At 38.9% G+C, this 18,280-nt stretch overlaps 1 protein-coding gene across 1 annotated transcript in view; it reads right to left on the bottom strand.

The window, feature by feature from the left end:
• Positions 1 to 16,340, bottom strand: part of LY75 (lymphocyte antigen 75) — a gene marked incomplete at its 5' end in the record, with an annotated part of 42,851 nt that extends 26,511 nt beyond the window's left edge. The window contains 12 exons of the mRNA XM_009705538.1: positions 4,367 to 4,509; positions 5,915 to 6,111; positions 6,289 to 6,461; positions 6,817 to 6,905; positions 8,147 to 8,257; positions 9,141 to 9,298; positions 9,973 to 10,161; positions 11,819 to 11,959; positions 13,641 to 13,751; positions 14,360 to 14,524; positions 14,810 to 14,983; positions 15,966 to 16,340. Coding sequence (XP_009703840.1) covers positions 4,367 to 4,509; positions 5,915 to 6,111; positions 6,289 to 6,461; positions 6,817 to 6,905; positions 8,147 to 8,257; positions 9,141 to 9,298; positions 9,973 to 10,161; positions 11,819 to 11,959; positions 13,641 to 13,751; positions 14,360 to 14,524; positions 14,810 to 14,983; positions 15,966 to 16,340 — 2,026 coding nt within the window. The remainder of the gene's footprint in view (positions 1 to 4,366; positions 4,510 to 5,914; positions 6,112 to 6,288; positions 6,462 to 6,816; positions 6,906 to 8,146; positions 8,258 to 9,140; positions 9,299 to 9,972; positions 10,162 to 11,818; positions 11,960 to 13,640; positions 13,752 to 14,359; positions 14,525 to 14,809; positions 14,984 to 15,965) is intronic.
• Positions 16,341 to 18,280: the final 1,940 nt, after the last annotated feature.

The raw sequence follows: 18,280 nt of genomic DNA, 5'->3' as shown, positions 1-18,280 counted from the left end.
TGGGCTCAAAACTGGAAAGAGATGTCTGACCAGCAGAGGTTAGAGTTTGGAAAAGGCTCCCAAAAAAACTAGCGCTGACAAACTTAAAGTGATTTTAAGATAGAACTTGGAAAGTTTATGAAAATAACTTTATTACATGGAGGGATGGACTCAGATCCAGGCTTACCTACATAAGCAATGTTATGAAATCACAGGGCAATGATAAGAAATTCTTTGATAAGACTGTGCCACTATCTTTCCATACATATCACCATAAAGATGCTAAATTAAGCCTGAAATGGCTGACAGTGCAGCATCAACAAACAACAGCTTAGCCCAGAGTATGTAGGCTAAGTACCTGAAATCCAAGAAGGGCAACAACATTTTATTTGGCATTATTTTATTAGGAAGAAAAGCATCAGTCTCCAACAAATATCTTCCCCCCCACCCCCGAACTCCAGTATTAATTTTCTGACATTGGTGCAGCAGTGTGATCACACTAGTGTGATCTTATCATATTGAATAGTTTTTAGTCTTTTAATGGTATCACTAAGGAGCCTTTAAACAGCCTAAATGCCCCATATCACTCCAGAGAGAAAACTGTGAGTCAAACGTTCACAGCTGTCAAGCAGCTAAGTGGTTTTTGGCAATTTGCCTTTAGGATTTTATTTTTCCGTGATTGTTCTTTCCAATTATGAATCAGACATTGCTTAACCCTCCTCTCCTAATCATCACCTACAGACTTAGTGTGGTTTAAGCAATTGATTATCTCCTAAAAAGAAAATTTGAGATACTTACTTCAAAAGGATCTGCAGTAATCACCTGAGAAACTAGAGCAATTTTTCAAAGTCTTTCAACTTGTATTTGGTTTTTATGTAATAAATAAATTAAAAATTATGAAGTGTGCCAGGTCAAGAATTTCTCCAGCTTATCTCCTAGTTTACAATTAGTGGCCTGCAAACATAACAATGTTTTCCAGCTGACTGAGCACTTACACATTAATGTACATTTTTTGCTTCTTTTGGAACTGTTCAGACATGACCATGAGTAATTCAGTAACTGCTACGCTATCCTTGATAGCACTTTTAAGCTTAAGTAAAGCCTTTTGATAGCCCTCTGAAATTATACTATCATCTCATCAGAGAAAATAATTCCACCAACTATTTGAGACAAATATGAATTAAGACTCTCTATTGCAACTAAGCTTGCAGCAAGGAATTTGCTGGTACTTTAGGTATCTGTCTCCTCACTGCAAAGCATTTAAAATTCATCCTATGGACTGGCATCAAAATGGATTTATAAGTGCCAGAGTATTCTTTGAGCTACATTCCTGGAACCACCTCTAAAACTGAAATTATCCTGGGTTCTAAGCTAAAAAAAAATAGGTGTAATTTGTGCTTTACAATGCACTCCATGCTGATTAACAATAAAAGACCCTAAATCTCCAGCAATCCCTGCAGAATACCAGTGGCTTTTCTCTCACACAGAACTAAAACTTCATAAAAGTCAATGTTGTGCAAGAGTGGATAAATACAGTTTAGATCAATGTGACAGGTCTATAAACCAGTAATTTTTCTACTGTCATACCCTAACTGCTGAAACAGAAAAAGGATTTTTTTTTCTGGCCCTTATGTCAACTCCAACACAAGATTAAGAACCTAAGTGAAGTTACTGTGATTTGTAGTTCAATTTAGTTCTTGACAGGAGGTAACATGTGTACATCTGGGCCGACTCACTAATGGCGCAATTTAAGGCATCATTTAATCTTTTAAAGTCCATATGAAGCCCATTTAATCCCCTGCTCTTCCCTCTGGAACAGGCTACTTCCACTAGCTGAATTCCCATCCTGCTAATCACTTACTCTTCCGCGGAAGAAAAGAGAAGCTGTATTAATTCAATTACCACAACTTGCATCCCAGTTTTATTGCTGTTTTGGTCAGCTGAGAATAAGATCAGTTTTTTCTCGCAAACTCAAGTGTTAGCAAGGCTTTCTAGATTCACAACAATTACAGCAGCAGAGCTGTGCATATAAAAGGCAACCAATTTCTTTCCAGTAAGGTATCCTCACTGAAACGTTATTTCTAACCAATCCAAGCTGTTACTCTCCTTGCATCCAGCGTTGCTGCCAGCTGTAAGCTGCAGAATGCTCACAAAAACAATCCTAAAAGAATGGAAGTAACTGAACCAGATCCGTTCTGCCTGTACCACGTCCCGCAAAGTGAAAAGAGCTTATCTCCTATTTCTTCCAGACAGAGGAAGGCTGGCAGGCAAATTTTATTTTCCTTTCCAATGGCAATGGCCTGACTTGGCTGGAGAAATTCTAGCTCTTTGCTGCTAAGGTGGAATCTGAGTAAAGAACAGAATGGACTAGGCAAGTTGCCCTTTTCCTGGTGAACCAAACTGACTTTTGCTAACATTTAAAAACAAACAGTTCTCAATGAGTCATTGGAGAGCTGTGCAAGGGGAAAAAAACGCAAAACAAAAAAAACCCCAAGGTGTGGCTCCTTCCTCAAGCCGAAATGAGTACACTGAATGAATAGTTTAGGTCAGAGTTTGCACTGAATAAATGCAGGGAACAGACAAACTGCATGCCAGCGCGCTTCAGCAGCTAATCACATCTAACATTATCTTACGATGATTTCCCCCAGTTACCTGAACTATTTGTTCTTGGTGAAATAATCACTTGGTTTCTTCTCTCCTTTCTCAAATGAGCTTATTTTCAGACAAGCTACCCTTGACTCTTGATCTCCAAAATACTTCATATAATCACCTCCAAGTAATTTAAAAGTATAACTAACTTAAACACTTCATAATGTTATCTAAACAAACAAACATTATTTAAAAGACTTCAGGTAATATCAAATAAGTAGCATTTCTGTTCAGGAAGTTCTGTAATACTTGAAAAGAGGTTAACTCAGATGAAAATACTGTTTTGGGTTATGTTTGACACATGCAGTTACTGCAACACTGACTGCAAAGTCAATTTATGCTAGGTTCCATATATTGCCCCTTATTTAAGTTCTGGTAGAATAATACTGAAGTACTGGGACTTTCCTTCTTCCAGGCTAAGTTCAAGTTTTCTGAAATACAGGAACTGCAGTAGCATTGTGTGTCAGCTGACTTTCTGGAAAGACACAAAAAGTCTCCACCATTAAACTCCTAACAAAAAATGGTCATTGACTATAATTAATACCTCAGATAGTCTGCAAGCTGAAAAGTAGTTCCAAGTACTTGTAGGAAAATAAAATCAGTTACTTCTCTATTCATGTTTCATAGTAGATCAAGTACACTAAAACAAAATTTGTAATTGCAAAACAGTATAATAAGATCTATAGCTAAAAATAATTTATGCACTAATTTTTATTTCAGAGACTTGAGTCACTTTAGCAAAGGAATCACAAGTGGCTTTTATACAAGCTAAACCGTCTATATATAGAGCACACAAGTTTGGTTTTGTGTCTTATTAACATAAACATTGAGTAATTCTCATGACTTGTGCACTTCTAAAAAAAGTTCACCAGGTTTTCAAGAAGGCATCTCTTCAGTCATCAAGTTTTAAAATTTAATCACAGTCTTGTATGTTGGCAGTTTCTGAAATAATCCTGATTTAGTTTGTTGATGAAAAAAACTTAGATCATATAACTGGCAGCATTTGACTTTAAGTTGGCAAAAGTTCTGAAAAACCAGGCTGCCAATCAAAAAAACCCATATTACACAAGGATCTGACATCACACCAATGCCTAATAAAGCTCTGCAGTGACAGTTCCTTTGATTAAAAATAGAGCCATAGACTCATAAATTATGTAGCATTTAATTTGTTGATACCAGAAAACTCAACACACCCATCTAATGCCCACATAGTGTTACTGCAGTTGTGCCAAATGGGATCCATGCCAACCAGATTGCTGGACACTACATTATTCACATTTTCAAAAGATAGCACCCAGTTCAGTCAGGAAGCATTTCATGAATAAAGATAAGACCTATCTGAAAAACTGAAATAACAACTCATCTCTAAAGAATGTATCAGTAAAGAATAGAAATAACTATCATGCAGTTGTTCCAAAATTCAACATAAAGAAGGAAACATTTATTATAACAACACAGACTTAAATTCATGTAATGGAAGATGCTCAAAGCATATCTCTCTTTTCCTGCGCTCCCTCTAGCAATATGAAACATTTGCCCAAGCTGTACTCCCTTGACATTTTCCAGAAAGGCAGTGACATGACCAGCAGTTCAAACGCCACATCTAGCCGTTTTTACTGTGGGAAACACAGTCACAACACACTATCTCATACTTGCCATTTGGGGTCAGCAGCAGCATTTGCTATCTACTGCAGAATGCGACTGAAATAAAAATTCTAGCATGTGGCTAGTTTGTTACCTGATTATTTTTCTCAGGATAGAATGAAGCGCCTTAATTTCTTCTGAGTGACTAAAACTAGGCAGATGGCCTCCAAGTGCTTCACAGAACCTTTCTGCCTCTTCCCAGGTCCTAGTTCGCAGCACTCTTTCACTGTGGAAGAACTTCAGAACAGCGAAACATCAGAGCAGGAAATTACACAAATGGCAGCATTTTTAAAACTCTCCTGTACTACTTAGATATGGCTACCCTAGGTAGGAATAACTAACTGGTATTACCATAGGGAGAGAGCTTGACTTCTTAACAATTATTTTATTTTTTTCAGTTTGTTTGACAACAGCCAGACTCTAAAGTTTAGCTGACAAAATTTATTTCAAATGCAATGTATTCCATATGGCAGACTTTCTCTGTTTTTCCTTACCAGAAAGATTTTAAAAAACAACACCCAACTCATTCCAAAACTGCAAGCCAAAATATACGTTTTAAGGGATGTTGTTCTTCCAAATTCATGGTGAACTGCAAAGCTCAATGTTCACTGAAACCAGGTCCATTTGGGTACTGCAGGTAAAGTAAGTTCTTTGCTAGTTGTATGTATCAGAGTTGCATATTTGGCTCATACACCTCAGCTAACATGTAGACTTGATCCCCTTGACTTCAGTCCAAGCCAATTCCCATCAGCTGGATCTCTCTGCACAGACATGCTGCACTTGGTCAACAAGAGTTTTGGAGAAACTGCCAGGGCCAGCTGTCACATCCCGTCCACTATGGGACAGCTATGCTGTACATCAGCAAGACCCATCCCTTCGGGATCCTTGCCCACAGCCTTGTTATTCAAGCCTGGTTTCCTCACTTTGCTACATGAGCTGTTTACAAGACACAGTTCATTGCAGACGCAGAGTCCAGAAATAATGAATAAACAATCCAATAAACAGCCTCAGTTTTAACTTGATTTGATTGTTAATAGCAGTGGAAAAACCTGCATTTCTAAATACAAACTTGCTTAGGCCATTCCAGCTAACAGCATGGTTGCTTACTTCCACTATTTACTTCAAAAATAGTAAAATACAATTCAGGTTGTACTTTTTTGATAAAAGTTTGATATCCATATTCAAACCAGAGAAAATCCCACCTCTTTTGTCTACACTCTCAAGAGTATAGAAAAGAAAAGAAGAAGGGAAGGCAATGCAAAGCGCTTTCCTTCCCTATTAGAGTGTCTCTGCATATCAGATGATGGCGGGCAGGCTTGGATACAGACACGGCACCCTCCGTCAGCACTAGACTCCTGAGATGACAGCACAGGGCAAACGCTGTCGCCCCACTGAGCTCTGATGGGCAGAGCTGGCCACAGAACACGCAGGGAGAGGCACACTGCATCTTTCAGGAATTGGCAGTGGATGATGCACAAGAACATCTGGAGGCAGCGAACCTGAATCAACATAAATTCCTCCTCCCAGTGTAAAACATCTCTGAAATACCCTTCAGAGCAGCTATAAGCCACAAAACGGCTAATCACATACTTGCTGCCAGACAATAATGAACAATTAAAATTTAATACGAATAACATTTTACCTTGTAGCACGCAAGGCCAGATCCATTGTGCCACCCAGGGGGACAGGGATCAGTTGGCTTTGGGAGCACTTCTGGCTCCTTGGGCAGTCCAATGTATTTTTTGCAGACAGAAAATGCTTTAGTGGTTTTACAGTCCTTAGTTTCCCACTTTCCAAGAGACTTTCCACTCGGCATGGCCACACATCCTCCGGAAAACTCTAAGATTTAAGCCACCAAAGACATATTTAAAACTATTGGCTGGTGTTCAAAAAAAAACCCCACAGATTACTGGATGACTTTTATTTCATCCTTGGAGTTCTGTAACACGGTAGTCCAATGCTTGCTCAATGTAAAATTATTGTATTTTTACGCATGTTTTTAATTGTTAAATTTACCTGGTTGCAAGGAATTCCAGTTAGTGTATGTCACAGCTTCAGTTTTTTCCCCATCCACTGTACCCCAGGAATATATTCCAGATTGGCTAATATCCTGCAAACCGGTCCAGAAGTATTTTTCTTCAACTTTGGTGTGTTTTCTAATTAGACTGTTTATAAATTCTTGCTCAAATCTGAAAATTCACAGATTAATTTGAGTTAATATTTGAAAGATATCTGAAACTACTGAGACAATTTGAGAAGACCAGACATATTATTACGAGTGAGTTCAAGCGGTTGTCCAGGAAGTCCCGTATTCAACTTGGGGTCAGCAGGCTTGGAATTCACATACTTCCAAGAAGGTTTTACACTGTAGGTTTACCATTGTCATACCATGGAAAACATGGTTTGCTAGTTCTCTGCAAAAGCAATTCTATCTCTATTTTTAATTTATAAACATCTAATCAGCATATAGAGGTCTTAATCTCTCACTATATCTCCAGGATCATACTGTAAAACATGCCCATAAATTACAGAGATGTGTTTTACCTGTTCATCACTGTAAGATTGCACTGTGCTCCAAATGAAACTTCGGTTTTATAAATCTTGTAACAGTAGTTTCCATGTCTCTCCCATCCCTAGTTAGAGAATGAAAAACACGTTTATAGATAACAACCTAATTTAGGTGTTATCTACATGAGAAAATAAATCATTGCTAACATTGGTTGGTGCCCACAAGCTGGCACAGCATATACAAGAAAGAAATGCAGTGCATCACATACAAGGTCCAGTAACATCAACTCTCAGATTCAGAGTTCTAAGAAATAATTCAACCACGGGAATAAAAAACACCACTGTTTTAGCTCGACTGTGCAGAGTCTTCTGACTGCTATGTGCATTTAGAGAGAGAAACACAAGGGCGATAGCCTAGTCCTACTCAAAACAATAGGAGTTTTCATGCTGTTCCACCATCGCCAGGATTCAAGCAGAGGAATAATAAGAGGGCATTGCTAGTGTTTTTTACTTCTGTAAAAAATATTTTATACTGAAAATGCATGAACTTACAAAAAATCTCTATTATTCAAATCTTTTTCCCTATATTTACACTGCAGTTTCAAGGAACATGAAGGAGTTACTTCTTTGCTAGCCTACCAATGCCACTGGTGTCTGAACATCACAGAAAGCTGTAACGCTACATGCTGGCAGTCTCTGAAGAGACAGAGTAAAAACACCCCAAGGCTGGGCAGAAAGAAAGATAAGGGGTAAGCATGTTTCCTGTTGCAGGCAAAATGCCCCACAAAATTGAACCAAAGAACTCTGAAGTAGCTAGTAATACCATCCTAAGATTGTTCAAAACAGAAGACTTCTTTTCAAGCCTTATTTATGCTGTAACATGTTATACCATAAAAACAAACAAAAATACCCAACCCCCCCTTTATTCAAGTCAAAGAACAAAAACGAGAGCCAAGTGAAGTATAACAGAAACCTAATCTCAATTACCAATCTCTGTGTATCGTTATGTTGCAAAGTGCCTATCCTAAACTTTAAAACATACTTAAAGCAAAAACCACAAAACAATGGCATCAGCAATAACATACCTAGTAAAAGCAGTATTTTTTTTTCCAAACAAATAAGACACAACATCTCCTGGGCCCAAGCTCGTAACGCTTTCACCAATAAACAGAGTGGTAATACATCCAGAGTTTGCTCAGGAAAATTTGAAATTTGGCTCATGCTACATAAATGTCCTTTTTCAGCTAAAATGTTCCATAGATTGCATTGTATAGGCAAGAAGGAAATGGGAAGTTAGAAGAAATAACTTATTTTATGCAGGTTTCTGAACGAAGTGAAACTAAAAGAAATACAGACTTCCTATTACCTCTTCCAATGAACAACTTTTATCTGATTTTGTTTCATTCAAAATCTCTCCTTTTTTCTTGCACACATATTTCAATTTTTCTTCACAGGATTTGACTCTCCACTGTCCCAACTGTGAGAAGGAAAAAAAAGTATTTAAAATACTAAAATCTTTCCATTTCCATAGTACAGGGGCTGAGTTTTCATAAGAGGGAAAGCCAAAATGCCTCTAGCAAAAATACTGGGGGTGGGATGCCCTGGATTATACACATAGGTGCATGTTTGGAAGGGAGAGAGAAAGCTGACAAATGCAGAGATAGGAGGATCCTGGATCACATCTGAAAAGAGAAGAAAAGGCCAGGCTGCTGCCAACTCTCTCGGATCGGGGAGGAAATGGGTGCAGGGGGTGTGCTCAGCTTTCTGCTGAGGTAGGGAGGCAGCTCAGAGGAGCCGGGCACATGACCTCCACTGCCACCCTGACAGCACAGCAGGTAGACACTTGCCCCAGTTTTCTGCTGAATCTGGGAGATGGGATACAGCCTGCTTCCCTCTCCACTCCTCTTTGTGATCTCCTTCCCCCATCCACCCTTTGCTTCTTCTGTACTGTATCCCCTCTCCTGTTCTCTTACCAAGGTATCTCACTACCCATCCTCAGATAGGGTGGCCCAAATTGGTCCTGGAGATGACTGAATCCAGCTTTTCCCTTCAATAGTTCAGGCCACCTCCTTCCTAGCCCCCTGCCACAGGCACGCAAAATGGACAACTGGTTGGCCAACAGCAGTGGCAGTTTCAGAGCTGTGAGCAATTTCTTCCATTCTTTGCAGTATATAGCTACCAAGCGTTGGCTAAATAATTTTAAGAAATTTGCTTGTAGAAAAATTATTATCTATATTTTAAAGATTATTCCAGAAATAAAATCAGTTATCTGCTTTACCCTCCTCCGTGACTTTCACACACATCAATGTTGCCTCTACCACGACGGAAAAAAACTAAAAAACCCAACACTATATTCCTACCTCGCCTGAATATGACACACAGTTAGGAGTGCTGTTAAAAGGAACTTTTGGTTCATTCTGATCCCAATATGTAAAAACCACAGCTGACTGATCTGACCATTTGAACAAGGTTGGTACATCTTCATTCCTGAGACCCATCCATATTTCTTCTTTAGCATCTGTAATTTAAAATTAGGATAACACTGTAGTTTCAAAATAATATTCAAATTAATTGGAAAGGAATGTGAAATCAGTAAAATTAGGTTTCTGTCACTACACTGCACAGCATAAATACCACAATTTTCTTTCTTACAGCAAGAAAGGGGATTTGAGACAAGTACAATGTATTTTCCTTATCTTGTTTCTTAACTTACATTCATGAATATGAATAAGTTTCACAGAGAAGGTAACAAACAGAAAAAAAATCCAAACACAAATGAACACACAAGCAAAAAAAAGCTCAGATTTAGTTATCAGAGTGCAGACAAAAACATAAGACCAAAGACTATAGATAACATTTATTAGTTCAATGACCCAGTAGTCAAAATATTGGCCCAACTACTTACTATTCTCTTTGAATGAGGAAATTAAACACAAGGTATTAGGCAACTAATAGTTAGCCCAGTAAACAAACAACTAACTAACTAAAATAGATCAAACCAAAACAAGAGCTAACACAGAGGGCCTGGACCCAAACAGCAACACTCAGCACTAGCCTGGGTACAAACTCAGCATTAGCACCTTCATTTAAAAGTCAGAGAATATGACAATCATATGCTAGAACATGGAAAGCGGTTTGTAATTCATGGTGCGCAGCACTTTGTGCTCGACCTTTACAAGTATCCCAACTCACCATTATGAAGCTTTGTAACAACCAGTTCGACATCTGCTAACGAGTGTATGCTGATGAGGTTACTCTTATCTGCTTTGCACAATGCATCTGCCGTACTCCAAGGTGCCTGGTTGTTTGTCAGCATGTAGCAAAAACCATTGTGGGGAAGCCAGCCCGAATCACAGCGAGTATCCAAGTGTTTCCAAAACTCTAATAGTGAAGAGAAATGGAATTAGAGGCTTTTGTTTTACACTGGCTAGTGCAATGGGTTGGCATTTTCTTCATCTTCTAAATCTGGCAGCACCCTGAAAACAGCTAGAATGCAGCGATCAGAATGTGTTCATACCTCTTCAAGGCTAATGTTTTAAGAAAGGGTCACAGTTTAGTCAAGCAAATACAGTTGACTGAGTAGAATTATGGGAATTTGTAATATTTTGGGGCCATGAAGCGGGTAGGAGGAGAAAGAAGCTGGTGGGAGTGAAAGTAAGAAGCTTACACTAAGCTGGACTTAGTGTAAGTGAAAGGTTCAGAAGTAATTGTAAGCAAGATTTCAAAAGCAATTAAAGGCAAATCAAGTTACTTCATTGCAAGACAGCAGCTTCAAAAAAAGTTGCTTGTTCTGTTCTAGCAGGGGTTTACACTTTTATGAGGCATTGTTGTCTATATGCAGTACCACACATAAGACTAATTTTGAATAGCTCGCAATGAAATAAATGCTTAGTTTTAAATATTTTTTCTTCTGAAAACCAAGACATTCAAGAATTCAAACTGGTTTTAATACATGCTGAAAAAGGTATATACTAATAGCCTTTCTGGTTCAAATCACACTGTAAAATACTCTAATCACAAGAATTTTGGTTTTTAATTAATAAAACACTGTATAAACACTGGTAACAACTCCACATACTCCACTGAGGAGCCAGCAAACAGGTTGGTTAACTGACAAGTAGTTTTCAAGAGATCATTTAAAAATTTGAACAATTTAGATAAATTCAAACTGCTTACTATTTTTTTTTTCCCCTCAAAGGCACACACCTCTCCTGGGGGAGCTGGAGAGAACGCGCCTTAGTCAGAGACACTCCATGACACTGCTTCATCCCTCTTATCCCCTAGTCCTCCTCCTCACCCAAGGACAACCATGTTCCTTTAAAAGTCTTCTCACGAGAGCCCCACAAGCACAAGCCCTGGAAACTGGGTAAGGCCAAAGCACACATAGAACAGGCCATGGATATGGGAAGAGCTGGACATCCAGGCGTAGGTAAAGGGTCAAAAGCATGGAAGCAGTTACATGTCACAGCTGGACACTGTAAAAACTGAAGGACTGTATGTGTGTACGTGTAGGGAAGAGAGAATAAATATCTTGTAAGAACTGTTATGGATCCAGTATTACACACCAGGCAAGCTACCAATTCTTGCACTCTAATGCTGGGCCTGGTTTCAAAGGACAGTAAGGTCATTTAACTACTTCTACATGAATTCAACAGAGTTTGATCCAAGCCCCATTTTATGCCAATACACACCAGGAGTGAGAGAAATTGGCTTAAAGCAGAGACGGAAAGGTTTGAAGTGCAACTGCCAGTTCCAGACTTTCAGTAGCACACAAAAGAAGGCACAAGTCATGGAGGAAAACGCAATGAAAAGGGCAAGACTGCTAGGAAATGCTTTATGTGCAAATGAGAAAGCTGCTTGTGATGCATCATCTTGACACTGAAGATACAGAGTTTGCTTCTGCTCTGCTAAAAAACCCAAAGCTGTTGTGAAAGTGTTTTGGCAGAGATGCCTAAGGCTTGGGGAGCAAAAAAGAGACTCCATAAGTGAACATTACACTCGTATTAACATACAAAAACAAAAATGCAAGCTGTCCTACCTGGGAGGCTTGAAACTTCATTGAGCGACTTCTTGCAAATATACGGAAGTGGAGTCCCACAGTGGTAACTCTGCCACTGACCTGAGGCAGCATTCATCACCACACAACTAGTCCCATCCAGCGGGGACAAACTCTGCATATCTGCAGACAGGAACAATTGAAAATAGAAGAGCACAAGTTATCAAACAGTAACGTAGTGACTGCTTCCCTTTTCTAATGCTTTGCAATACAAGAATAAAATACATTGCATAGTACAGCACCTTGTATTTGAAGAACATAACTTGCTTTGAATGAAGGCACCTGTCTTACCACAGGTCCCACACAAAGTTTTTTGTAAGACAGAAAGTTTTATAATCGAGGAATCTGGACTTCTTTCCCAATGTTTAATCATAGAACCAGAAGGAATGTTCTATTTACAATAGAACAAACCCTTGGCTGAGCACTTTCCCAGACAAGAAATATCTCAGGGGAGAACCCTTTCTGCAGCCCTCGGTTTCCTTTGGCAGCCCCCTTCCAGCTCCACTTCGAACACCGCTCTGCACTCTTCTCTCAATGCTAACCATAACCCTTACCTTAACAGAAACCTGAGACAAGGCCCCAGATTAAAAATACCACAGAGGTCAACTTTTTTGCAGTCTGCAGCTTCCCTTGGAGCCCCCTTCCAATGGTACCTTTTGGCTTTCTCTTTCTTTGAGCCCCAATGCCAACCCAAGCTGTGTCCTACACAAAGCACTCCAGCTCCCCTTGCACTGGATTTGTTCAGTCTCACATAGAAAAGTCTCAGGGTGGATCTTAGTTCTTCATGGGAGAGTACAACAGAGACAGGGCCAGGCTCTTTTCAGAGGTGTACAGTGAAAGGATAAGAAGTAATGGGTACAACTTGTAGCTAGCAGAATTCCTGTTAGATACCAGCCTATTAGTCTAACCTCTAGCTCTGCATTACAGTCCTTCATTGTCATCACAGTTCCAGAAAGTGGTGCAGTCAGTAGTACAAGCAGCAGCAAAGTCCTTAACCTTTCCAAAAGGCAGACCACATTTGGAAAAAATCTCACAGAAATTTCTTAGTAAAGCTTTCAAAGAAGTAACAGGAACCACTTCTTGTCTTGTCACAGAATGAAAGTTGCAGCACTATTGTAGAAACTGAGAATTTTCTAGAAACTCTAGAAAATGAGAATTTCACTAAAAAAATGTCAAACTCAGCTTGAATGACAGAACAATATTAACTTCAGTATTCCTGAGTATTATTCCTCCAGGATTCTCATACATACCCATCCACAGCGTATTTGTGAGAATATTGCAAATACATGCTGAAATTCCAAACAAGAGTCTCACTAATTCTACTAGGAACTTCAGAGTAATTAAAAAAACGTTTTTCAAAGGTTTTATGCTGCTTTCATCTTCACCTTAAAATAAATTTCAGTAACCTGGAAGTTTACTTAGAAGCCTAACTTGTGTTTTTAACGTCAGTCCTTGCATATACATCAATAATTGTAATATTTGAGGGAAGTCAATGCCAGTCAGTCAGTGGAAGGACAAATTTAGCAGTTAGGGAAGCTGTAGATTCTTTACTAAAATGGACCTCAAGGATACTATTTAAGTTTTACCTTTTTAGAGATTTATTAACCTAATCACCCATAAATACAGAGGAAGTGCAGAAAGATACACTGGACAGGAAGAAAAGATGCTTCAGAACTTTCAAGAGAAAAGGAACAACAACAATTGTTTTGATGAAGTCCAATAGAGAAGGGTAAAAAAAAAAAAAGCAAAGGAAAATGCTAGTTAGTGTTGTGACTATTGTTAATACCACCAGAAACATCATTACCTGGATGCCAGTTGAGAAAATTCAAAGGTTTGTGATCTGACCACTGCCAACCTCCAGAAACATCCAGTTGATTTAAGCCAATCCAAAAGATCTGAGCGACATCATTCTTAGCTGGAGATAATTATTTTTTTTTTAATAAAACAATTCATATAAAATGCTCATCCTTTATTGGTCTCTTTTAAATTAAAAATGTGATCTGAAAGGGCACGCATTTGAGGAAAGAAAGATTGCTATTATAATTGGACATGCAAACTTTCCCGAACTGAGGAGGAATTCACCCACATATGTCTTCCCTCCCAGTGCCTTCAGATGTTTGTCCTTTGGTTTTATATTCTCAAAGGCACACTGATAATTCCTCCAAGGCAAGCCTGAACATCAGTAAGGACAATTTCATAACAACAAGTGGGTAACATGCTGCTAAAACACCACCTTGCCACTCTGATCTGTATTTGAGATTTTGGGGATGTTCCTTATTGTAAATATGAACAACCGCTAAACACTACAATGAAATCACACAGATTTAAATTTAAAAAAAACACTCTAAAGTGAGATTAGCAGCTTACTTTTGCTAGACAAATTAAAGCACCAATGCATTTTAGGCACTTTAATTACAATCAAGTTTTAACCCAGAATTTTAAGACAGAAACTAAAATGCTGCCTTCACTTTACTTTAATTTGTCAAGATTTCCTGATATTTGTATGTGAATAATTACACCTACCTTGTATGTAACTTAATTCAGATGCATCTTGGATGCTAAGTAAATCTCCCCCTTGCCTTTGACATGAAATATAAGCTTCCTTCCAAGAAAGAGCAGACTGTGTATTAAACTGGTAGCAACTTTCAGATCCCTGATCATGTTCCCAGATATCATGACAACCATCCTCTGTTTAAAGGAAGCAGAAGGTACTTGTAACTGCAACTGTACTGAAACATCATGAAAGTTTCAAAAGAATAATTATAATACTGAAGGTCTATTGATTTTCATATTGGTAATCGCATATACTGCAGAGTGAGTGAGTGAGTGAGTGCTGATTGTCCTGTCAACACTGCAATAGAAAAGGGACCTGCTTTTACCCAGCTTAACAGCAATGTGCGACACCAAAGTAGAGCCATACATACATGAAGTGACAGAATGCTTTTAGGACGTCTATTTAGAAACCCAACGTGCCTGGTTGTAAGCAGATTCCCCATTTTCCATCGTGAGTATAATCCTCAGATGTGGCGCACCATTTCCCACCCATATGCCTTTCATCCTGAATGCAGTCATGTTGCCACGTCTTATTATACAGAAAGGGGAACTCACAGGGTTTTCCATAGGAGTTCCCATCTTTGGTATAAACCTCTGCAGGAAAAAAAAAAAAATGTAAAGAAGTAGATACAAGTTGTCTAGGGGAGGAAAGGACCGCACATCAATGTAACTGCTTGTACAGATGTAGTTAACTTAAAAGCATGCAAATCACACTTGTGGTCTTAAAACGCCATATCCTGTTGTTACGGATAATATACAACAATGCCAGAACTGAAAGAAGAAGAAAATATTTTTATGTACTTTTTCTTCTGAGTCGGGCATAACACTGTAGAAACTTGTTTTCTCCTCCCTGGTAAGTTAGGGATAAACACACTGTCCTGTTGAAATTCAGGTGGTTTGCACAGAATACTACAGAACAAGGCTCTAGGAATTAAGACATACAGGAGAGGGAAAACATTTCAAACTGGAGCCTAATGGGCTCTTCAGACTGGCCACTCTGAACAATTCAAATACAAAGAAAATTCTGCTCTTAAATATGGTAAAGCAAGTTTTCATCACCTCTTCCAGCAAGCATGAGATCTCAGATGAGACCGGCTTCCATGGCAAGTGGACAGACTACCAGACCAAAACAAACAGGTAGCTCCTGACAGTCTAACAGGCTGCGAGCTAGCAGCATGCACTGAATTTCATTGTACACCCTACCAGTAAAGAAAATATCCTCAAACCCTGCTTAGAGCAAAATTCCCACCACTGCGAGGAGGACAGTGTCAGTTCTGATAGAACGTGGTTGGTATTTCATAATTAAATAGGCTCTCACTAAAATATGGGGTGAGGGATTTAAACATGCTAAGAGCCACACAATAACACAACTTCTGCAGTTGTACATATTTATTTTTTATTAAAAACGGTTAAAGTTTCGTACTTGAATATCAATATTTCTCTACAGCAAAACATTCTGCTGCTTTCTTGATCAGTTTTTTCCTATGATTAATTTTAAGAATTTATCGGTATAGACATACAGCAAAAAGCCATTAACAAAACAAAACAAATCCTCCAAATCACTGTGCAAACTTACCATGGTAAGGATACTGACATATGTCATTGGAGGAATTGTTGCTTCTCCACTGGTCTGTTGCATTTATGCTTGCAGTTACATAGGCACTCTTGATAGTCACTTTGTACTGAGATGCACCAAGGATGGAAGCATCAGCACATCGCCACCACAGCATTAGTTCTGAGTTACAATCAACCATTTTCAGGCGAGATGGTGATTTGGTGAATATATCAAGTCCCAGGCACTGCCTGGACCCCACATGAAAGAGGCGATTCTGGGATACCCATTTCCATAAGGCTTCATTTGTCTCCTTGCAGTCATCTATCACTACCCGTGAGTTTTTAACTTGCATGCACTTGTTCAAGGTGTCATGGCGAATGGTGAAAACATCATTGCCTGTATAAGAAAAAAAAAATATCCACATACGGGTATGATTCAGTATCACTTTCACAGGAAGTTAATTTTTAAAAGTGTTACCACATTCCAAGACATGCTACCAGAAAAGTACAGCAACTGCTGTTCGTACATTGTACTATCTCTTTTGTATAAGCCATGTTCAGTACATTTTCCTGCCTTTTAGTGAGTATTCTTTACTTCTGGGGGGGAAAAAAAAAAAAAAAAGATCTTTTTCAAAGTCATAAAATGACGGGAGATAAAATGAGTCTGTTTTCTAAGTCCAACCCTATCGATAAGAATTTTTCCTGTAATTTTAACACATACTGATTGGATCAACTCTTGATTAATTTGTAAGCTTACTGGGTAAAGAATCTTGTCTTCATGCCTATCTGCAAATGCAGTTACACACAGCAGGTATTATAAAATATAATTAATAATATTCACTTACTAAGCACGTTTTTTTATTTTTAAACCGTGTATCACATACAATACACAGCATGATAGGCTCATATATGAACTAGTTTGTGAGTGCAACCACAGTATTACTAGAATAACTAGCACTGCTTTTGGGAGAGAATTTTAGAATGAATATCCCACCAAAGATGCCACAGAAAGATAAGGGGTATCATTTTTAAAATCACAGAGGAACCCTAGTTTCATTTTCAGCTGTGATATAGCTTCTCATTAAAAAGAGAAAAAAAAAAGATAAGGCATAGTATATGATTTTACAAAGATATGGATCACCCTACTGACACAAGCTGACACCTTTGCCAGTATAAGAACACCTCTGACAAGTGGCAGTAGGTTTAAGCTAACCGAGAAAAAAAGAGTCCTAAAACTATTTCTGTGCCACAATAAAGATGGCCCCACAGTATCAAACTTTCACCAACCAGGCTGAAATGGACCTTGGCTGTCCCAGACCCACAAGGCTATTACTCTGCTGTTTAAATAAGGAATCTGCTGAGTAGTGTTTTGTATTTAATAGTAATGCACTGTCAATCACATTCCTACTGTGTTTTTTTTAATATGACTTAATAATAGGTTGGGCTGAACAGCAAGGAAAATATTCAGTGATGTTATGCAGTGAATTTTACCACTACTTCCCAGTACACACGTGAATTTTCCACTATGTAAGTGCCAAATAGTATCTAAATAGTACTGAGCTGATAAAACTGCAAAGAATGTCTTAAGTCGGCCACCTACTGCAGTGACTTTTTCTAAATAGCACACTTCAACCAAACGTCTCTTTCATCCTATTAAGTAAATAGGACATTTTAACAACCGAACCTCCTTTTGTGGTATCTTTTACCCTGTGCTTTTTCAGCGCTATATCTGCTTTTTGCTTTTTATTCTCCCCTCCAGACTTTCTTTTTCTTTTCAATTCCTCGTAACATGTTCTCAGCTTCTTCTCGGATTGTCCCTTTCTTCGTTCTCCTTTCACTTCTTCCCACACAACCCTCATTCTGACATCAAGAAGAAAATTACTTTTTAAAATTTCCCCATAAAAATTGCTGACGTTGTCTCACCAAATCTCTCTGTACAGCAATTTATTAACACCGGTGTTCAACTATTCCAGTTCAACACTGGCCATGAAGATCTACCTGACATCCTTAGCTACAAACCCGAGCCTGTTACTGTCAAAGGATATAATAATATGTGAGGTGCAACTATTCAGCAAAGAGCTCAACTTGTTTCCCAGCAGCTCTCACCAAGCTAGCGGCTTTGGCTTGCAAGGATTTGCTCAACGTGAAACTTTTCCACCTGCTTTCCGAAAGGCAGGGTAAGTCTCCCTCCTCTCTGCGCATAACGCAGCAAATAAAAATGACGGCTTGACGCCCTGCAGGGGACCTGCCCGAGCTGGGGTCGTTTCTCCTCTCGAGGTAACAGGCCAAAGGCCCGCCTCCCTTCCTCCTTCCCTCCCACCGCGCCGCGCCGCGCCG

The sequence above is a fragment of the Cariama cristata genome, unplaced genomic scaffold (assembly GCF_000690535.1).
Source record: "Cariama cristata isolate BGI_N322 unplaced genomic scaffold, ASM69053v1 scaffold3728, whole genome shotgun sequence".
Lineage (NCBI taxonomy): Eukaryota > Metazoa > Chordata > Aves > Cariamiformes > Cariamidae > Cariama > Cariama cristata.
The sequence above is the reverse complement of the archived record's forward strand: the minus strand, read 5'-3'. Positions and strand labels throughout refer to the sequence as shown.